Consider the following 18,311-nt stretch of genomic DNA (forward strand, 5'->3'; position numbering starts at 1 on the left):
AAGAAAAAGAAAAACTTTCCCTTTATGGACAAAGTAGTTTATTTGCATATATGAAAACACAACAAAACCTGCTGTAATTGATGTAAAGAGCCAGAATAAGGGGGAAAGAAGGAAGGTGACAGGGATGTACTGAATGCATGTGTGGAAAATTCAGAACTAACGTATGAAACAACAAGCCATTCAAAAAGTAATCAGATCACCAGTTTTTATCACCACGACTTTTCCCACCATTACGAACAAAGTAAATCCTTTACATATATATATAAAATGAATATAGTCATATATATGTGTGTGTCTGTGTCTGTGTGTGTGTGTGTGTGTGTGTGTCCTTGTGTAAAACAGTACTCCAAAAAAAGAGGTTTTCTTTGTTCCAGAAGATTGGTTGACACTTTCTTTTTTTTCTTTTGTTGGTTGTGGGACTTGAACTCTGGCCCTGAGCTCTTCAGCTCAAGGCTACCACCCTACCCCTTGAGCCACAGCGCCACTTCTGGTTTTCTGGTGGTTAACTGGAGATAAGAATCCCACGGACTTTTGTGCCTGGGCTGGCTTTGAACCATGATCCTCAAATCTCAACAACCTGAGTACCTAAGAGTGCAGGCGTTGAGCCACTGGCGCCCAGCTTCTGGCTTTCACTTTCTAAAAAACACTGGCAACCTAACTTGACATTTTCATTTCAGTGTTACTTCTGGCTAACGTTGGGGTTTGGGTTTTGGGAGATTTTGTTGTTGTTGTTTTAGTACATATCTTTGATTTTCTTTATGGCTCATTGGTTGATGCAGGCTTTTCCTTAACTCTATGGCAGTTACCAAGTTCTTGAAGGAAACATTGGTGTCAGATGTGAGAGAGGATCTGATGGAGAGTAAATACAAGTCCTCTTCTCTGAATAGGAGAAGCTCCTAGAACATTTTTTGCCACAACAGAGACATGGGCTGGGCAAGTGATTTGCGTATTGCATTTTTGTTTTGAGGGGTAGAATTTTGAATCTTAATGTATTATCAAAGACTTTGGCTGGTCCACTGGTGGTCACGGCTTCTGGCAGTGTGAGACACAGCACAGAAACGAGAGTTTCTGATCATGAGTCACATAGAGAAAACAAGATTAAAACCCACCATGTGCCACAAGGCCTCTAAAAGTTCATTATGATATTGCTTCCAGCCCTGTGTTAAATAGGATGAGGAACCATTTTCAAATAGAGAAAGACATGAAAGGCAGGAAGATTTGTCATTCTATTTGTCCTTCCTTCAGAATCAAACCTTTGACCTATTGTTTTACTGGAAACAGGGGAAAGGAAGTATGGAAGAATTGAAAAATGAAATTTAGCCAGGGTCTGGTGTCTCACACCTCTAATCTTAGCTACTCAGGAGGCTGAGATCTGAGAATTATAGTGAAAAATGAACCTGGGCAGAAAAGTTCATGGGAGTTTTATCTCTTGTTGGTCAGCAAAAAGCTAGACCAGAGATGTGGCTGGGTTGGTAGAGTATCAGCCTTGAATAAAAAAAAAACCCAGATGAGAAAAAAAAAGGCCTGAGTTTAAGCCCTAGTACCAGCACTAAATAAATAGCAAATACATACATGCATACATACATACAACAGCAAAACAATCCTAGCTGCTCAGGAGGCTGAGATCTGTAGATTGAGGTTTAAACTCAGCCCAGGCAACGAAGTCTGTGAGCCTCTTATCTCCATGTAAACACCCAAAAGCCCGAAATGGAGATGTGACTCAAGCGATAGAGTGCTAGCCATGAGCCAGAGTTTAAGGGCATCACCCAGTCCCTAAGTTCAAGCCTCAGGACCAACACAAAGAGGACAAACATTGCAAACTCCCAAGTGGAGGTTTGTAGACATGAGAAAGAATGAATGGATGAATGTAGTAAAAGAGAGGATTCAGACATAGACCCTGTGTCCAAATGCTCAGCCGCTGTTATTGGTTAGCTGTCTCGTGCAAGTTACTAAGTTACTTCATCTCTGCACTTCTGTTTCTTCAGTTATGCACTAGAAGTTCTGAACGTCATTCAAAGCCTCTTAAAGGGTGACATGCTTTTTCCTTCCCCCAAATGAAGTCTGGTGTTTATTTCAGATAGCAGAACTTGTAGCAAGTGAATTTTTTGACCAAGGAGACAGAGAGAGGAAGGAACTTAACATAGAACCCACGGTAAGTAGGACATCCTCCGAGTAACAGTCACTCAAATGTGTATTTTTTTTTTATTACCTACTTTTTATTTTCCCTTGAGACAGTCTCAAGAAAGCGGCCTCAAATTCAAGATCTTTCTGACTACTCAGCAAGTGCTAGGCAATGCACCATCATGCCTGTCTAAATTGTGTACTTCTGTTTGTTATTGTAATGTTCCCGTGGGCTCCTTCTCATTCCACTTTAAAAAAAAAAAAAACAATAAACCCAGCTTTTTCTTGGATTATACATGCCATTGACCAAAAGCAAATGCAAGTGGCAGGATAAAACAAAACAAAAAAAGATTTGTATTCATCATTACCCCCCTCTTTGGGGGGTAATTTGCTTTTTTTTCTATGTAAATATGATAAACTACTTTTTATCCCAACAGATGCTCTCTTGTATGCCATTTGTCAAAATTACATGAAATAAATGTCATCATCATTGAGCCACTTTCTTTTTTATATAATGAGGTTTGTAGTGTTCATCTTACAGAGATCTGGCTTTTTCTGTGTCTATGATAATGAGGAATGGAACCCAGGGCTTCATGCCTGCTAGGCAAGCGCTCTACCGCTAAACCACATTCCCAGCCTTCTTCACATTTCTTAATTTTGTAGTATATACCATGAATTCCTCCCTTCATTGACTGCCTTTTACTAGAGTGATGGATCTCAACTAGAAGCAGAAGATTCTTTTGAAAGTACCTCTATCTTTTCAATCTCTTTCTTTTTGCTTTGGGGTCCGTGGACTTTCCTATCAGACTTTGCCAGCTAGCTGGGTGATCCATCTTTGGCTTGCCAGTCTTCACTGATAACTTGGAAATGACCATCATTCTGTGTGTTTGTTTTCAGGATCTAATGAACAGAGAGAAAAAAAACAAAATCCCAAGCATGCAAGTCGGATTCATCGATGCCATCTGTTTGCAACTCTATGAGGTATTTGTGGGAGAACCACTAGACTTGTATTCTGAAACCAAACCCAAAGTAAATTGAAGAGATTAACAATAAACATAGATTTTCTTTTTCCCTTTGAATCAAGAAGCAAGCAAACAAACAAAGAATAAAATTAGCAGTAGCATTGTTTCTTTTACAGACATTTGTATTGAACAGGGAACACATTTCAGACTTCCTGTTTTATGATGACTTATTCATTTGGTGTACAGATAGGAAAAATTGTTAGGAAAAATTTGAGGATTGAAAGAAGTTAGAAGATCATTACTGGTTCATTTCTATGCTTCTGGTGAGTGTGGATTCTGATCTTGTTTCAGATTTGAGGGACCTAATTTTCCAGGTTAAAAAAAATTCTTCCTACATCAATAGAGTGCTGGCAACTTTGCCCCTATAATCCTGGCTACTCAGGAAGCTGAGAACACCACAGTTTGAAACAAGCCTGGGAAAGGAAAGACTCTTATCTCCAGTAAAACACCAAAAAAGCAGGAAGTGGGGCTGTGGTTCAAGTGGTAGAGTGCTAGCTTTGAACAAAACAAGATGAAGACTAATGTATAGGCCCAGTGTTCAAGTCCTAGGACTGGAACATAAAGAAAAATTGATTACTAACTTAGAGGTACAGAAAGGAGAGAGGCCATCTGTGTGTGTGTGTGTGTGTGTGTGTGTGTGTACATACGCGCGCGTGTGGATGCTGGAGCTTGAACTCAGAACCTGAGCCTTTTTGTATTTTATCTTAAGGTTAGTACTCTGTCATTTAAGTCACCTTATCATTTAAGGTGGAAAGCTGAGGCATGTTCTAAAGTGGAACAGGGCAAGGCCCTGAGTGAAGGAGGGGGAAAAAAAAGTTCAAACAGGAAAATGTTTTTAGTATTTATTTGGGAGAAAGAACATTACCAGAATGAAGTTCTAGCCATCAAAAGAGTTAGCAAAGAAGTACTAGCCAATGAGAAACAAGAGAAAAGAAGATAAGGAGGCCAGTTGCTGTTTCCATATACCACAGGTCCCTGTCTTCTTCAGAATTCACTTTACTCCAGAATTGTGTAGACAAGCACTTTAGTGAGTCCCTGCCTAACAGACGCTCTCCCATCTGATGGTTAGAGTACCTCAGTTGAACTGATGGCTCCTTTGATAATTTGTTTTCCTATCCCCATAAATGCTACCAAAACAATCCAGTGCTGAGCTAGGTGGCTCGTGGTTGCAATCCTAGCTTCTCAGGAGGCTGAGATCTGAGGATCATAATTGAAAGCCAGCTCCAATCTTGAATAAAAAAGAGAAGCAAGAGTACGAGGCCCTAAGTTCAAGCCCCAGTTCCAGCACACACACACACACACACACACACACACACACACACACACACACACACACACCTACCAGTAACCATTAGAGATCTTGATGCCAGCATTCCAAATGTGAGCAAAAAGTCAATTGGGCCTAAATCCACGGTGATCATGTCATCTTGATATGTATTGTTAATGTTATTACAAAAAAATAATAGTATGTTCTCCCGGTAGAAAAAACAAAGTACTGAGAAGGAAAAATGGAAGGCTAAATCTGTTACAATCTTACTATTGAAGGATAACTACGAATAACATGAGTGTATACACTTAAAAGTTTCATCATGTATTTCCATGTCATCTGTGTTTCTGTACTCACTGAGTACAGAATAATTATGAAATGTACTTAGCCCTGTTTTGGGGTATTTGTCATTTTCAGTGTTCCTCATAAAGAAATGTACAGGGAATGGAAACGTGGCTCAGGTGGCAGAGCACCAGCCAGAGAGCAAGACCATCCGAAATAGAGTTCAAGTCCCAGTCTCAGCCAGAAAAAAAAAGAAACATCTACAGTGAACATTCTTATAGCTAAACTTTTATGATCTCATCCTGGGCAAATAATAGCACCACACCGAGTTAAGAATTAACTAATTCTAAGCAGTATTGAACAGTACAATATATAAAATCACTCTTTAAACCAAATACAAAAAGCAGAACAAATCTGTTTGCCACTCGTGGTCATCCTCACACGCAGAGCCAGGTGCACTACCAAGAAATAAATGTTTTGTTTCCAGAAGTGCAGTTTTCACTCACATCTGTCTCTACAACTCGGGTTCTGTATCTCAGCATATCTCAACTCCTTCCACATCTCAGCACATCTATGCTCCTTGTATAGTTTATTAAGAAGATAGTGCATTCACCATCTTCACAGTGATGTATTCACACTGCTTGTGAAAACTCCACCAGTGACACAAGTGTGGATCCTGGCTGTCCCTGGTGGACAGGCTTTGGGGAGAGAGCCTGAAGCCTGGCTTTCTTGATCTGTCTCCCTCCTTTCTTCTTTCTGTAGGCCCTGACCCATGTCTCCGAGGATTGTTTTCCTCTGCTAGATGGCTGCAGAAAGAACAGGCAGAAATGGCAGGCCCTGGCTGAACAACAGGAGAAGACACTGATTAATGGCGAAAGCGGTCAGGCCAAGAGGAACTGAACAGCCTGCCTCACACCAAGAGGCCCGATTTCCACACACGGTGGATTCTGCCATTTGCACACTCCCACTCCCCACTGGTGTACACTTTGTCACTGCTGTATCTTTCTCTCTTTTTTGCACAACTTTGGAGGACATAGCATGACATGTTTTTCTAAGGAGAATTATTACATGTGTTCTGTATATTGGTTTTATGCCACTGACCTGCAAATGAGGAATGACACCCACGCTTCACATGTTAGTCCAAGCACTGTTGGTTGTATTTTGCATGCTGCCATGTGTGAGTGATACCCCTGCACTGAGGTAGCTTTTCTGCTTGGGGATGGTAAAGAATTGGTCTTGTGTTTCCTGAGTCATGGAGTTTTCAGGAATGTTTGGAATCTTTCCTTTGTCAAAAAGTAGGTTAGGGCCTGGAGTTTGGCCTAGTGGTAGAGTGCTTGCTTAGCATGCACGAAGACCCCGGTTCAATTCCTTGGTACCACATACTTAGAAAAAGCCAGAAGTGGTACTGAGACTCAAGTGGTAGAGTTCTAGCCTTGAGAAAGTCCAAGAACAGTCCTCTGGCTCTGAGCTTAAGCCCAGGACTGGCAAAAAAAAAAAAGTAGGTTAAGAGCTGGGAATTTAGCTTAGAGGTAGAGTGCTTGCTTAGCATGCACAAAGCCCTGGATTCCATTCCTTGGTGTAATACATATACCAAAAAAAGCCAGAAGTAGTGCTATGGCTCAAGTGGAAGAGCACTAGCCTTGAGAAAGCTCAAGGACAGTGCCCAGGCCCTGAATTCAAGCCCCAGGACAGGCAGAAAAAAAGAGAAGTAGGTTAGAAGATAATTGAATACATTCTAGTACGTCCATTGCCATTCATAAAATAGCATACACATTGGCCAAGTAGATTTTAAGAAGGTAGGAATATATGTGTCAAAAATGCCTTGACAGGGTTAAGACTTTGAGAAACAAGACTGTAAAGAAAATATGGTTTTTTTTAAGTGACTTGCTCTGTGTGTGTGTGTGTGTGTGTGTGTGTGTGTGTCCTGGTACCAGGATTTGTACTGAAATCCTGGGCACTATCCCTTGGCTTGTTTGCTCAAGCAAAGATGTGGTTTGAGCCACACCTCCACTTCTGACTTTTTTTTCTGGTTCATTGGGGAGATAAGAGTCACAGATTTTTCTGTCTGGGCTGGCTCTGAACTTCAATGCTCAGATCTCTGAGTAGCTAGGATGACAGGGTAAGCCACAGGCCCTGAGCCCAATTTGTTACTTTTGAAGGAGATGTTCTCCCTTGCCAGTGTAGGCCAACTATTTAGAGGTTCCCAAGAAAACTCTGCAGCCTCTGCTGCCAGGTAGAAACAGGAAGAGCAGGGGGCAGACCCCCTTCTCAGCCCGAAGTCCAGTGGTGATAGGAGACTTTAGCCAAGAGGAAAGTGCTTCTTGAAGGTCGATAGATAGTTCAGATTTTAACTTAAAAAAGAAGCATTTCTCTTCTTTCATCTCCTTCCAGTTTATAAAGTCAACAACTGAAATTCCCATTCCTCTTTTTCAAAAAAGAAAAAGTGATCATTGGAATATTAACCTGGATGAGACATCACCATCAATAAAACAATGCAAAACAAACCTAGTTTTTCCTCCATTGAATTAAGTAGAGAGAGAATTTTTAATTGCATGAGCAGCAGAGGGCTATTTCCTATAAAAACTGAATTCAAAGCAACAGTGAAGTGATCTGGTTTCCATTTATGTCCTTTTTCTTTGTCTTTACCCAAAATTCAATGTGCTAAAATTCTGTGTGTATATTTATATACTGAAACACTATGGTTTTATTCATACCATTCAGATAAGGGAATAAATCAAAAGAAATTGTATCCAAATTACATTATATGGGACGTTGTCCACTAAATACTGTATGCATGATCCTAGCAATACTTGTATTTTCAAAATGCTGTTTTTGTCATATGTTATTCAGGAGTAATCTGTAAGCTTGTCTCTTCGTGGTACTGGTATAAAAATAACACTGCCTGTCACCTCACTAATAATTGTGCCCACCTACTGCTGTACACCTCCTCGTGCACACCTAGCTCTTGGGTGTGGACAAATGGTTTCCAAGATAGCATTTCTTAATAAACACAGCCTTTAGTTGATCACACACACGTGTGAGTTAGCAGCGTGCTGAAACATGTAGTCAAGACACTTCGGCCTTTTCTTTAGGCCCTTCTGATGTAAGGCACGGTGAATGTTAAGGCTTGGCACATCGTACAGGGAGAATTGTAAATGTGTGATTGTGATGAGTAAGAAACAATATTGAGACCAGAAATCATTAGGTTCATCTTTAGATAATAGTTCATTAGTTTAGCCATTAAACCAAGGTTGGTACTGCCCTGTGTATACTAGTTTATTGTTGGATGTTTTAATTCATGCAAGACTATTTCTTCGGGACAGAGTTATCAGCTCCCCTAATTTTCAGTTGGTTGGAAAACTATTCCATACCTGGATTAGAGTCTGTTGTTCATGGATACCAATCAATAAGCGTATGCTGTTTTGTGGATATTTCTTTTCTAGTATACATAGATATCCTCTCTGCCTTTCCCTGTATTTATATCTCTGACAACTAGCAAGAGATTGTGTATCTGTTTGGTTATATCAGAATAACACAATTTTTTTTATTAGTACTTGGCTTTGAACTCAAGGCCTTGCACTTGCTAGGCTAGAACTCTGCCACTTTGAGCCATGCTTCCGGCCCTGGTATTTTTGTTTTTCTTTCCTGGTTATTTTTGAAATAGGGACTCAAACTTTTCTGCCCAGGCTGGCCTCAAACTGTGATCCTTTCACTCTCGGCCTCATTGTGTAGCTAGAATTAGAGGTGTAAACCACCACACCCAGTTTGATACCATTTAATTTCCATGTTCATCCAGAAAAGTCTGTACTACTTTCTGCTTTACTAAAGTGTTAAGAGTTGTCTTTAGAATTGCCTGGCCTTATCCTTTGTTTGGAGGGTTGGCCCTTGCCAGACACAGTCCTGTGTGAATTTGTGTAAGTCACTCACCTCTGTGTGCCTGAGGAAGTTGTAATTCAGAAGCAAGTTTAGACAACATATCTGTCTTGAAGGGAAATTCAGGATAGAAGGAAGTTCTAGAGCTCACTTTGCCCTTCCATATACTGTATCAAAAGCCTGTGTCAACATGTCTTGAATGTGGTTGTAAATAGTTGCAAATATCAATTTCTATTACAGTTTAAGAAAAGGAATCTTTAAGAATCATCACTAGCCACTGTTAATATCTATTTGTATTCTTATACTTTTTTCAATATATTTGAACAAATACATAGTTTCTGGCACTATTTTTATAATACTAGGATAAAGGAGTTACTATGTATATGATGTTTAGCTTTGACGTCATTTTACATAATTGTATTGTTGGTTTCTTTTCTTACCCTACCCTGAGAAGCACGTCAGATGACTTGTCTCTAACAAAGTCACTTTACAGGAACACATGCCCACCACCGGTCCCTGTGACCTCAGGAGTTGTTCAGTGTGGTTTTTCTCTGTGTGTATTCTTCACCTGTGTGTTTTTCTCTGTGTGTATTCCTCATTTTGCCATGCTCTGTAAAAATAAATAAACAAAAATGAGCAAGTTATGAGTGCCATGTGATTTTTTTAGCAGACTTTTTTTTTTTTTTTGCCAGTCCTGAGGCTTGAACTCAAGGCCTGGGCACTGTCCTTGAACTGTCTCAAGGCTAGTTCTCTACCACTTGAGCCACAGCCCCACTTCTTACTTTTTCTGTGTTTATGGGACTGAGAAATTGAACCAAGGGCTTCATGCATGCTGGGCAAGCACTCTACCACTAGGTCATACTCCTAGCCCAAGTTTATAAGGGTGGAGAACTGACAGGGTCTTTTGGCTTTGAGGTAGGGAGCATGAGCCCTATGGTTTGAAAGCCTTTGATCAAGCCAGTCTGTGGTTCTGTTTGTGTTGATTTGATGGATGGACAATATCTTGACTACTCAATAATTGTCTTGTTCTCAGCAATGCCTTTTGCTGTCATTTGCCCTCATGCTTCCAAAATATAAGAGCTCTGTGCATACACTGTGTGCTTAGAAGCTAAGGAAGAGGTGAAGTGAAAGTCACAAGAGCCAGAATCAAGTCCACATCTGTCTAGTTTCAAAGTTGGCTGAAAATTATACCAACCAGTCATGAAGGTATGGTTACATGCAGAATTTCTAACTTCAAGCCCTATTCCTGTGAAGTCAAAGCCTAAAAAGGACGGTATCATTCTGGAGAAAACCCTTTAAATATGTGGCCACTAGAGGGTGCCAGCAGGTCAGCCATGTTTAAGGAAGCAAGCTCATAGCCTTAAGAGCTAAACTAAGTTGAGGTGAGGGAAGCAGAAACTGAAAACTTGAAAGTAGAAGAAAACGAATTTATAAAAGTTTAAAAACCTCCCTTGTCCAATGATGATGACATCAGATTTTTTCCAAGCAAATATAATCATCTGAAATCTTTTATTAAGTACTCGCATTCATGAAAACTCCAATCCATCCTAGCCCTTCATTCCTGCTGCAGACAGTTGTATTGAATAATCAGAAATGGGGACATCACTTCCTCGATTTGTACACAGAAATTTCAGGCTGTGTGTGTGTGTGTGTGTGTGTGTGTGTGTGTGTGTGTGTGTGTGTGCGCACGCACGCACTCACCAATCCTGGGGCTTGAACTCAAAACCTAAGTGCTGTTCCTGAGCTTTTGTGCTCAAGACTAGCACTCTACCACTTGAACCACAACTCCACTCTGGCTTTTTGGTGTTTAATTGAAGATGAGTCTCACAGAATTTTTGTACCCAGGCTGGTTTCAAACTGTAACCCTTAGGTCTCAGCCTCCTGAGTAACTAAAATAACAGACATGAGTCATTAGTACCCGGCTTGATTTTTTTCCTTAAATTGGCAGAAACACCTTAAACTTGATTTTAAGCTAGATTCAGCTAAGAGTTCTATATTTCCAGCTCCCAACTCATTTGTTCAAAATAAAAATGGGTCAGGAGTTTGGCCTAGTGATAGAGTGCTTGCCTAGCATGCATGAAGACCCAGGTTCGATTTCTCAGTATTACATAAATAGAAAAAGCTGAAAGTGGTGCTGTGGCTCTAGTGGTAGAGCTCTAGCATTGAGAAAGCCCAAGGACAGTGCCCAGGCCTTGAGCTTGGGTTCAAGAACCAGGACTGGCCAAAAATGAAATTTACAAGAATAAACAATTAAAATAATATTTAAATGGAAGTATATAAATTATATACTGAATGATATATAACAAATTATATACACAAGAAGAGTGCATTATTTCTCTTTCTGGGTGTTCTCACTTTTTTTTTATGCCTGTCCTGGGGCTTGAACGTAGTCCCTGGACAGTCCCTGAGCCTCTTCCACACAAAGCTGCTGCTCTACCACTGGAGCCACAGTGCCACTTCCAGCCTTTTCAGAGATGCTTATTGGAGATAAGCATCTCACAGATTTTCCTGCCCCAGCTGGTTTTAAACTGATCCTCAGATCTCAGCCTCCTGAATAGCTAGGATTGCAGGGGTAAGCCATTAGCACCTTGCTTCTTCGTTTAAGGTTGTGTGTATGTGTGTGTTTGTGCAGATGTGTTTGCAGTAGAATAGAAAGATGTTAGAGGCACACCACAGGAACTAAATTGATTCTTTCCATTATCTGGGAGTAATTGCAATGGAATATTCAGGATTGCTCCTTTTAAACTAGAGTCTGATGAACTAGTTTGCATAAATAAAGACAAAAATGAGCAGTAAATGTATTGTTACTGTATCTGACATTGTTACCTGGTATATTATTTATACCTTTATTTGTTTATTTGAAATAGGAAAGGGAAGGGAGGAAAACAAGATGATTGGGAGGGGCCGGGGGAGGGAAATGGGAATAAAAACATGAAAAGGGGTATCAATGTGTGAGAAATAATACACCTACTATCTGGCGAATGTAACTGTAACCCCTCTATACATTACCCAGACCAAAAAATAAAATAAAATAAGCATCATGGCTACCAGGAAAAAGAAATGAGCAGTAAACTATCACAATAGTTCTCCAATTTAACATGTCCTGCATTAATGACCTTAAGGTTCATAGCTCTCATTTTATTTCCTATCATTGTGGGCCTCACTGTCAAGACCTCAGCAGGTAACAGAGGACCTCAGCATTTTCCTGTATGAAACAAGATTCCTGCTTTAGCTTTCAACTCACTGCTATTCAAGAGTTGTCTAGACTTGCGGGCTCTAGAGGACATTCAGGAGGCTAAGATCTTAGGATCACAATTCAGTGCCACCCCTGACAGGAAAGTATGTGAGCTCTAGTCTCCAAGTAATTCCAAAAAAAATTGGAAGTGGAGCTGTGGCTCAAGTAGTAGAGTGCTAACCTCGAAGGAAAAAACTCAGAGGCAATGATTAGACCCTCAGCACAAGGCCCAGGACCAACACACACAAAGATACACACAGAAAAGGAAGGGGATAGAGGAAAGAAATACAACAGATTATTCCTGGGCCAGAACAAGAAGGTAAATGGACAGTACTCAGAAAGGAAATCAATTTTTACTTGCACAAAATAGACAGTGAGATATCAGTTGTCCAACCGTTATCCTTAATTTTCATCGAAAAACCACTGTGTCGTTCCTGTTTGTGCTATAAAAGATTACCACGAGTTTATCAACTTTAAACCAAACAACATTATTATCTTATACTTTGTTGAGTCCGAACTCCAAAATAGTTAATCAGCAAACTCTGTAGCCTCTCCCACCCTCCTTTACGCAGTTTCCTCTCTCCTATCTGAACCCCTTAACCCTTCCCTCCTCCTTCTCTCTTTTATGATTTTTCACTCTCTACACCTCTGCCTCCTCTTCTTGTTTGACTTTGTTACTTATCTCTTTATTATTTTGAATTTGATAATTATTAATTTATTAAAGGCATGCGGGATTGGGTTTGGTTTGGAGCCAGTCCCAGGGTTTGAACAAAGGGCCAGGTACTGTCAAAGACATTCTGTGTTCAAGGCTAATGCACTACTTCTGGTTTTCTAGTGGTTCAGTGGAGATAAGAGTCTTGTGGCCTCTCCTGCCCAGGCAGACTTGTCACAGTGATCCTCACACCTCAGCCTCTGGAGGAGCTAGGATTCCAGATGTGAACCACCAGCCCCCAACTCTTCTCCTGACTGTAGGTCCTTTCTGTCACCTCTGACTACTGCCATCCTCAGCTGCCCAGCCTCTCTGTGGGGTGCACAATGCGTATACTGTTCTCTCACTATTATCTGTGGGTGTCTTCCTGCCCCTGGAGACTTACACGCATAGCTTTTCCCTGGACTGCTCTTTTGACTGACGGCTTTCTTGATGGCAGGAGCTGAAATGATCTCTCTTTGTCCCACGGAACCTTGGGTGTTCCACTCAGCCCTCTGCATGTCTCCTTAATTGTTGGTGACCTTACTTAATCAATTCAACAGGCTCTGAACTGCAAATGATGACTCAACAGTCCTGCACAAAATATAGGACTAAGGCCTGGCTCAAATGCTAGAGTGAGACCCTGAGTATGATCTCTGTTACCATGCAGAGAGCCACAAGTGAGAGACAACACAGTGCTCTGTTGCCAGCATTGCCTTGGAGAAAGCCACAGAATAGGTACAACATGATCAAAAGAGCACAGGGGATGCATGGAGCCCAGCAGAATCTCGTCTATTACTTCTACTGCTTCATTTTACAGCTTTACCTTTTGCCATATATCAGAACACTGAATGTATACAGTATGGAGGAGGATCAGATGAACTTTTTGCACTCAGAAAAACCCTTGAAGTCCTTGAATCTAGTTTTTTGTCTTTTGTTTCCTTTATGGCTGGTACTAGGACTTGAACTCACAGCCTAGGCACTGTCCCTGAGCTTTTTTGCTCAAGGCTAGCAGTCTACCACTTGATCCACAGGCTGTGCCCTTCTAGTTTTTAGTAGGAGAAAAGAGCCTCACAGTCTCTCCTCCCTGGACTAGCTTTGATCCATGATCCTCAGATCTCAGCATCCTGAGTAGCTGAGATTATAGCCATGAGCCACCAATAACTCGCTAAAACAATGTTTTTATTAGAATGAGGTCCAGAATTTGATGATGCTGTCTAAGGGTTTGAATTTCTTTTCACTGTTCATCAAAGAATTTAAAAGGCAGAAAAGTATGGAAAGTAGACAGAGCTGGTTTATTTGAAAGAAAAAGGAAGATAGCAAAAGCAAAGTGCTGAAAGACTTTCAAAAAAGAGGGGCCCCAACCGATGAGTTCCAAGGAATCTTCTTCTGAGAGGGCGGTTATTATATTTTGGAGCTCCTCTCCTGTCTCCTTTTGCCTTTTTACTTATTGCTTGATGGTTTATTATGTATGTACAAAAGGTCTCTGGCCCTCTTTCATTCACCCAGTGATTGTCCAGTGCCTTTTGGGAACAAGAAAGATTTGAGTGGGAGCACATAGTATTATGGGGACAAAAAGCACCGCGATGGGCCATAAGCCATCTGTCAAGTGTTATATCCACCATTTTCCCCCCTGTTTTGGGGCTTGAACTCAGGGTCTGAAAACCTTGGGTTTTCTCAAGGCTAGAACTGTACCACTTGAGCCACAGCACTATTTCCAGCTTTTTCTATGTATGTGGTACCAAGGATTCAAACCCATGTCATCATGCATGCTAGGCAAGCACTCTACCACTTGGCTAGGCAAGCACTCTACCACTGGGCTAACCCCCCAGCACATGTCCCCCATTTTTTTTTACATCATGGTTAGCCTTTTCTCCTCCATATTTTTTTTATCTGTTCTGCCACCTTAGACCTTAGGCAAAAACAAAAGTTCCTCTCCATGAAAACAGGCAATGCAAGCTTTTACCTGAAAACAGGTGGCGCAGTTAACTGCAATCTCAAATGACATGCAATTTCCCTCTCCCTGGTTTGTGCAGCTACAACTATAAATATTAACCCCTTCCACAATGCAGTTTCTTGCTTTCACATTCCACATGAACCCAACCCTATAAAACTGTACTTATAGCCCTGACCAGCTGCTACTCTGTCATAGAGGTAGCCTGCCAGGTTACTGGCATTAAACCCCTTTTTCTTTGTTTGTGACCATGTGCCCCAGTGATTTTCTTGAGGAAGCCTTTCCCTACCTAACCCTGTACCCCTTTCTTTCCCTTATTGAGACACTATATCCCCTCTCCAATTATTTGGGTTTTCTTTTTTCATTGTAACAAAAAATACCAAAATGTCTACTCCTAGAAGAAAACGGGAAGTAAACACACTGGGGCTGAATTCAGTGGAGTCAGAGCCAGAATAATCGTGATCGCTGGAGAGATGATTCATCCACATTACTTGGAATTGCGCGGGGAGAACCCGGAGAGATTGGCTCTGTTATTATTCCTCCTCCCCCTCACTGGTCATCTGCTTGGAGAACACTTAATTGCAATGTCAGAATGAGGAGATTAAGCCTCGCCAGGTTGGAAAAATGACAACTTAGATATAGTATGTCCTGGGCTGAGAAGGGCAAAGGTAGAAGTGACATTTTATCTCCCAGTGATAGTGCTTCCTGGTAGTTCACCGACTTGTTCTGAGGATCTGAGAGTAGGTGGCAAAAGTGCCTTTGGTGATACAACATTTCAGTAGGATCTGCTGTGCTGGTTCAAAAGCCACAAGTAATTTGGGGAGCCATCATCCCAAAGGGCTTAATCATTGCCAGAACCAAAGGATTGGTTCAGGTTGAAAAGGTGCCCTAGGAAAGATAATGAAGGGAAAAACTCCCTGAGAAAAATCAGTCTGTTCCCAAGCCTGTCGGAAGGAAGCCTTTCTACGAGCCTGAGGAGAAGACAGAAATGACTAGAACCTCACAGGACCACAGCCACTTTTTTTTCTGATTTAGTTTTTTATTATCTTCAAAACCTGAGCTAAATTCAGATGTGAATGGCTCTATTGGGCCACTTTATTCCATGTCCAGTAAAGCATTTACTTCCTGAGCTTGCTACAGTTGAACCTCCAACCACTGTGTTGAACCTCCAACACAGAAAGCCTGTGTGCTCAGCACAGTGGCAGACCCCCGTGATGCAAAAAGAGGCCTTTCCCATAAGGATACCACAGCTCTGCTTTACTGAAAGGTCTTCCAACATCAGAAATGGAAGTGGAAGCATTATTAAGCAGTAACCATGCTCCCAGCCCTTTTTGTGTATTGACTATTGACTCAATTTAGCTTTACAACTAGTGTTACTACAAATATGTTCGCCAAGAACCATTGGCATCACAATGATAGACACAAAAAATAGCAAATTGTCCCAGCAAACCAAAATTTACTTCTGCATAAGGATGCTTCATTAGCCAGAAATCTGGGAAACAAGCACTCAGAGCAGGTAAGCTACTTTCTTCTTTATCTCTAAGGCAACAGGCCCCACCCCCCTGCTCGAATAGGTTGAAATCAGGTTCATAATCTGCTCATGATTGGTTAGTTGGAATAAGGTAAAATAAATTTACATAAAGTGATTTTGAAATGAGTTGAACGGTACACAAGCAATCTCAAAGTATACCCATACCCTCTGCTTTTTCTTAAACAGTCAGGAGCATGTCCTAAAGAAACCAGTTTAAGACAAAATCTTACATTTCAGCCGGGAGTTTGGCCTAGTGGTAGAGTGCTTGCTTAGCATGCACGAAGACCCGAGTTTGATTCCTCGGCACTACATACATAGAAAAAAAAAAAAGCCAAAAGTGGTGGTGAGGCTCAAGTGGTAGAGTCCTAGCCTTGAGAAAGTCCAAGGACAGTGCTCAAGCCCAGGACTGGCAAAAAATAAATAAAATAAAATAAAATAAAATAAATTCAAGACATTAACTTTCAAAAAAAGAACAAGAGGGGCCAGGAGTTTGACCTAGTGGTAGAGTGCTTGCCTAGCATGCACAAAGACCCGGGTTCTATTCCTCGGTACCACATACATAGAAAAAAGCCAGAAGTGGTGCTGAGGCTCAAGGGGTAGATCTCTAGCCTTGAGAAAGTCCAAGGACAGTGCTCAGGCCCTGAGCTCAAGCCCAGGACTGGCCAAAAAAAAAAATCTTACATTTCAAACACTTTCTCATCCTAAAGCACTTCCTCTTTTCCTTAACAAGAGTCAAACCACCAGGCCAAAGCATAACTTTAAAAACAATATACTCTGATAGAAAAGACAGTTTCTTACACTACATTACTGGTAGAGGATATCCCATTTCTCTGTCAGAAAAGCAAGACAGAGGTGGGATAACTTACTCCAAGGGTGATATCTGACAACACAAAAATGTGAACTGATTTCCGGCTGAAAATCCCACATTCTCCTCCAGTACTGTGCCATTACAGCAGAGAAGCTGGCCTCTGGCCCCTCCAGAAATGTCACTGCAAGCCCTTTCTTTCTTTCTTTCTTTCTTTCTTTCTTTCTTTCTTTCTTTCTTTCCTTCTTTCTTTCTTTCTTTCGTTCTTTTGTTCGTTCTTTCCTTCCTTCCCTCTCCCTCTCTCCCTCTCTCCCTCTCTCTCTCCCTCCCTCCCTCCCTCCCTCCCTCCCTCCCTCCCTCCCTCCCTCTCTCTCTCTCTCTCTCTCCCTCCCTCCCTCCCTCCCTCCCTCCCTCCCTCCCTCCCTCCCTCCCTCCCTTCCTTCCTTCTTCCCTCCCTCCCTCCCTCTCTTCCTTCCTTCCTTCTTCCCTCCCTCCCTCCCTCCCACCCACCGTTTCTCTCCCTTTCTCCCCCTCCCCCTCCTACCCTCCTCCTCCCTTAGTTATGGGGCTTGAATTCAGGGCCTGATAGCTATACCTGAGCTGTTTTATTCAAAGCTAGTACTCTACCACTTAAGCCACAGCTCCACTTGCTTGGTTTTATTTTTTTTTTGGTGGGGGGGTGGAGTTTTAGTTTGTTTTTGTGTTGTGGGGATTTGGGGAAGTTAATTGGAAATAAGAGCCTTGCAATCATTCCTGCCAGAGCTGACTTTGAACCATGATCCTCAGATCTTGCTTACTGAGTAGCTAGAGTTAGAGGTCTGAGTCACTAGCATCCAGTTTGTTTGGTTTTTTTTTCCTTATCCCAACTGGCTTTCTCCATTTTCCTCCTAAAGGCCCCCCTACACAGAAATCTACCATCCAGGATTTTATTTTCTTACATGAGAAGCAAAAAAATAAAGGCAAAGCGAAAGACTGAGGTGAACTTTTATTGATAAGAACATCCAAGAGAAGTTATGCAATCTGCTTCCATCAGCATAAATCTCCAAGAGTTCTTTTATGGACCCCAAACAGACTTGATATGTAACATATTTATGAGCATTTGTGATAGCGCAGGCAGTTAATCATTCATCTGGAAAGGCCTAAATGAATAGACGATTTCTTCAACTGTTTTCACTGTCAAGTTGGCCAAGCTTACCCATTGTTAACAATAACTCTTTTTAAAAAATATACATGCAAGGGCCAGGGGTTTGGCCTAGTGGTAGAGTGCTTGCCTTGCATGCACGAAGACCCGGGTTCGATTCCTCTGTACCACATACGTAGCAAAAAGCCAGAAGTGGTGCTGTGGCTCAAGTGGTAGAGCCCTAGCCTTGAGAAAATCCAGGGACAGTGCTCAGGCCCTGAGCTCAAGCCCAGGACTGGCAAAAAAAAAGAAAATATATATATATATATATATATATACATGCACGTATACATACCTCTATACATATGTCTATGTGTGTATGTTTATTATATATGTACATATACGTACATTTT

The 18,311-nt window shown here is 41.4% G+C and overlaps 1 protein-coding gene across 2 annotated transcripts in view; it reads left to right on the forward strand.

Annotated features, from left to right (window-relative positions):
* Positions 1-6,601, forward strand: part of Pde5a (phosphodiesterase 5A) — a 118,294-nt gene extending 111,693 nt beyond the window's left edge. For both annotated transcript variants that reach the window (XM_090356640.1, XM_090356642.1), the window contains exons 19-21: positions 2,078-2,152; positions 3,019-3,102; positions 5,455-6,601. In XM_090356640.1, the coding sequence (XP_090212766.1) occupies positions 2,078-2,152; positions 3,019-3,102; positions 5,455-5,592 (297 nt within the window). In that variant the 3' untranslated portion in view covers positions 5,593-6,601. The remainder of the gene's footprint in view (positions 1-2,077; positions 2,153-3,018; positions 3,103-5,454) is intronic.
* The last annotated feature ends 11,710 nt before the right edge of the window (positions 6,602-18,311 follow it).

Source organism: Megascapheus bottae, chromosome 23 (assembly GCF_031878675.1).
Source record: "Megascapheus bottae isolate mThoBot1 chromosome 23, mThoBot2.hap1, whole genome shotgun sequence".
Taxonomy (NCBI): Eukaryota; Metazoa; Chordata; class Mammalia; order Rodentia; family Geomyidae; genus Megascapheus; species Megascapheus bottae.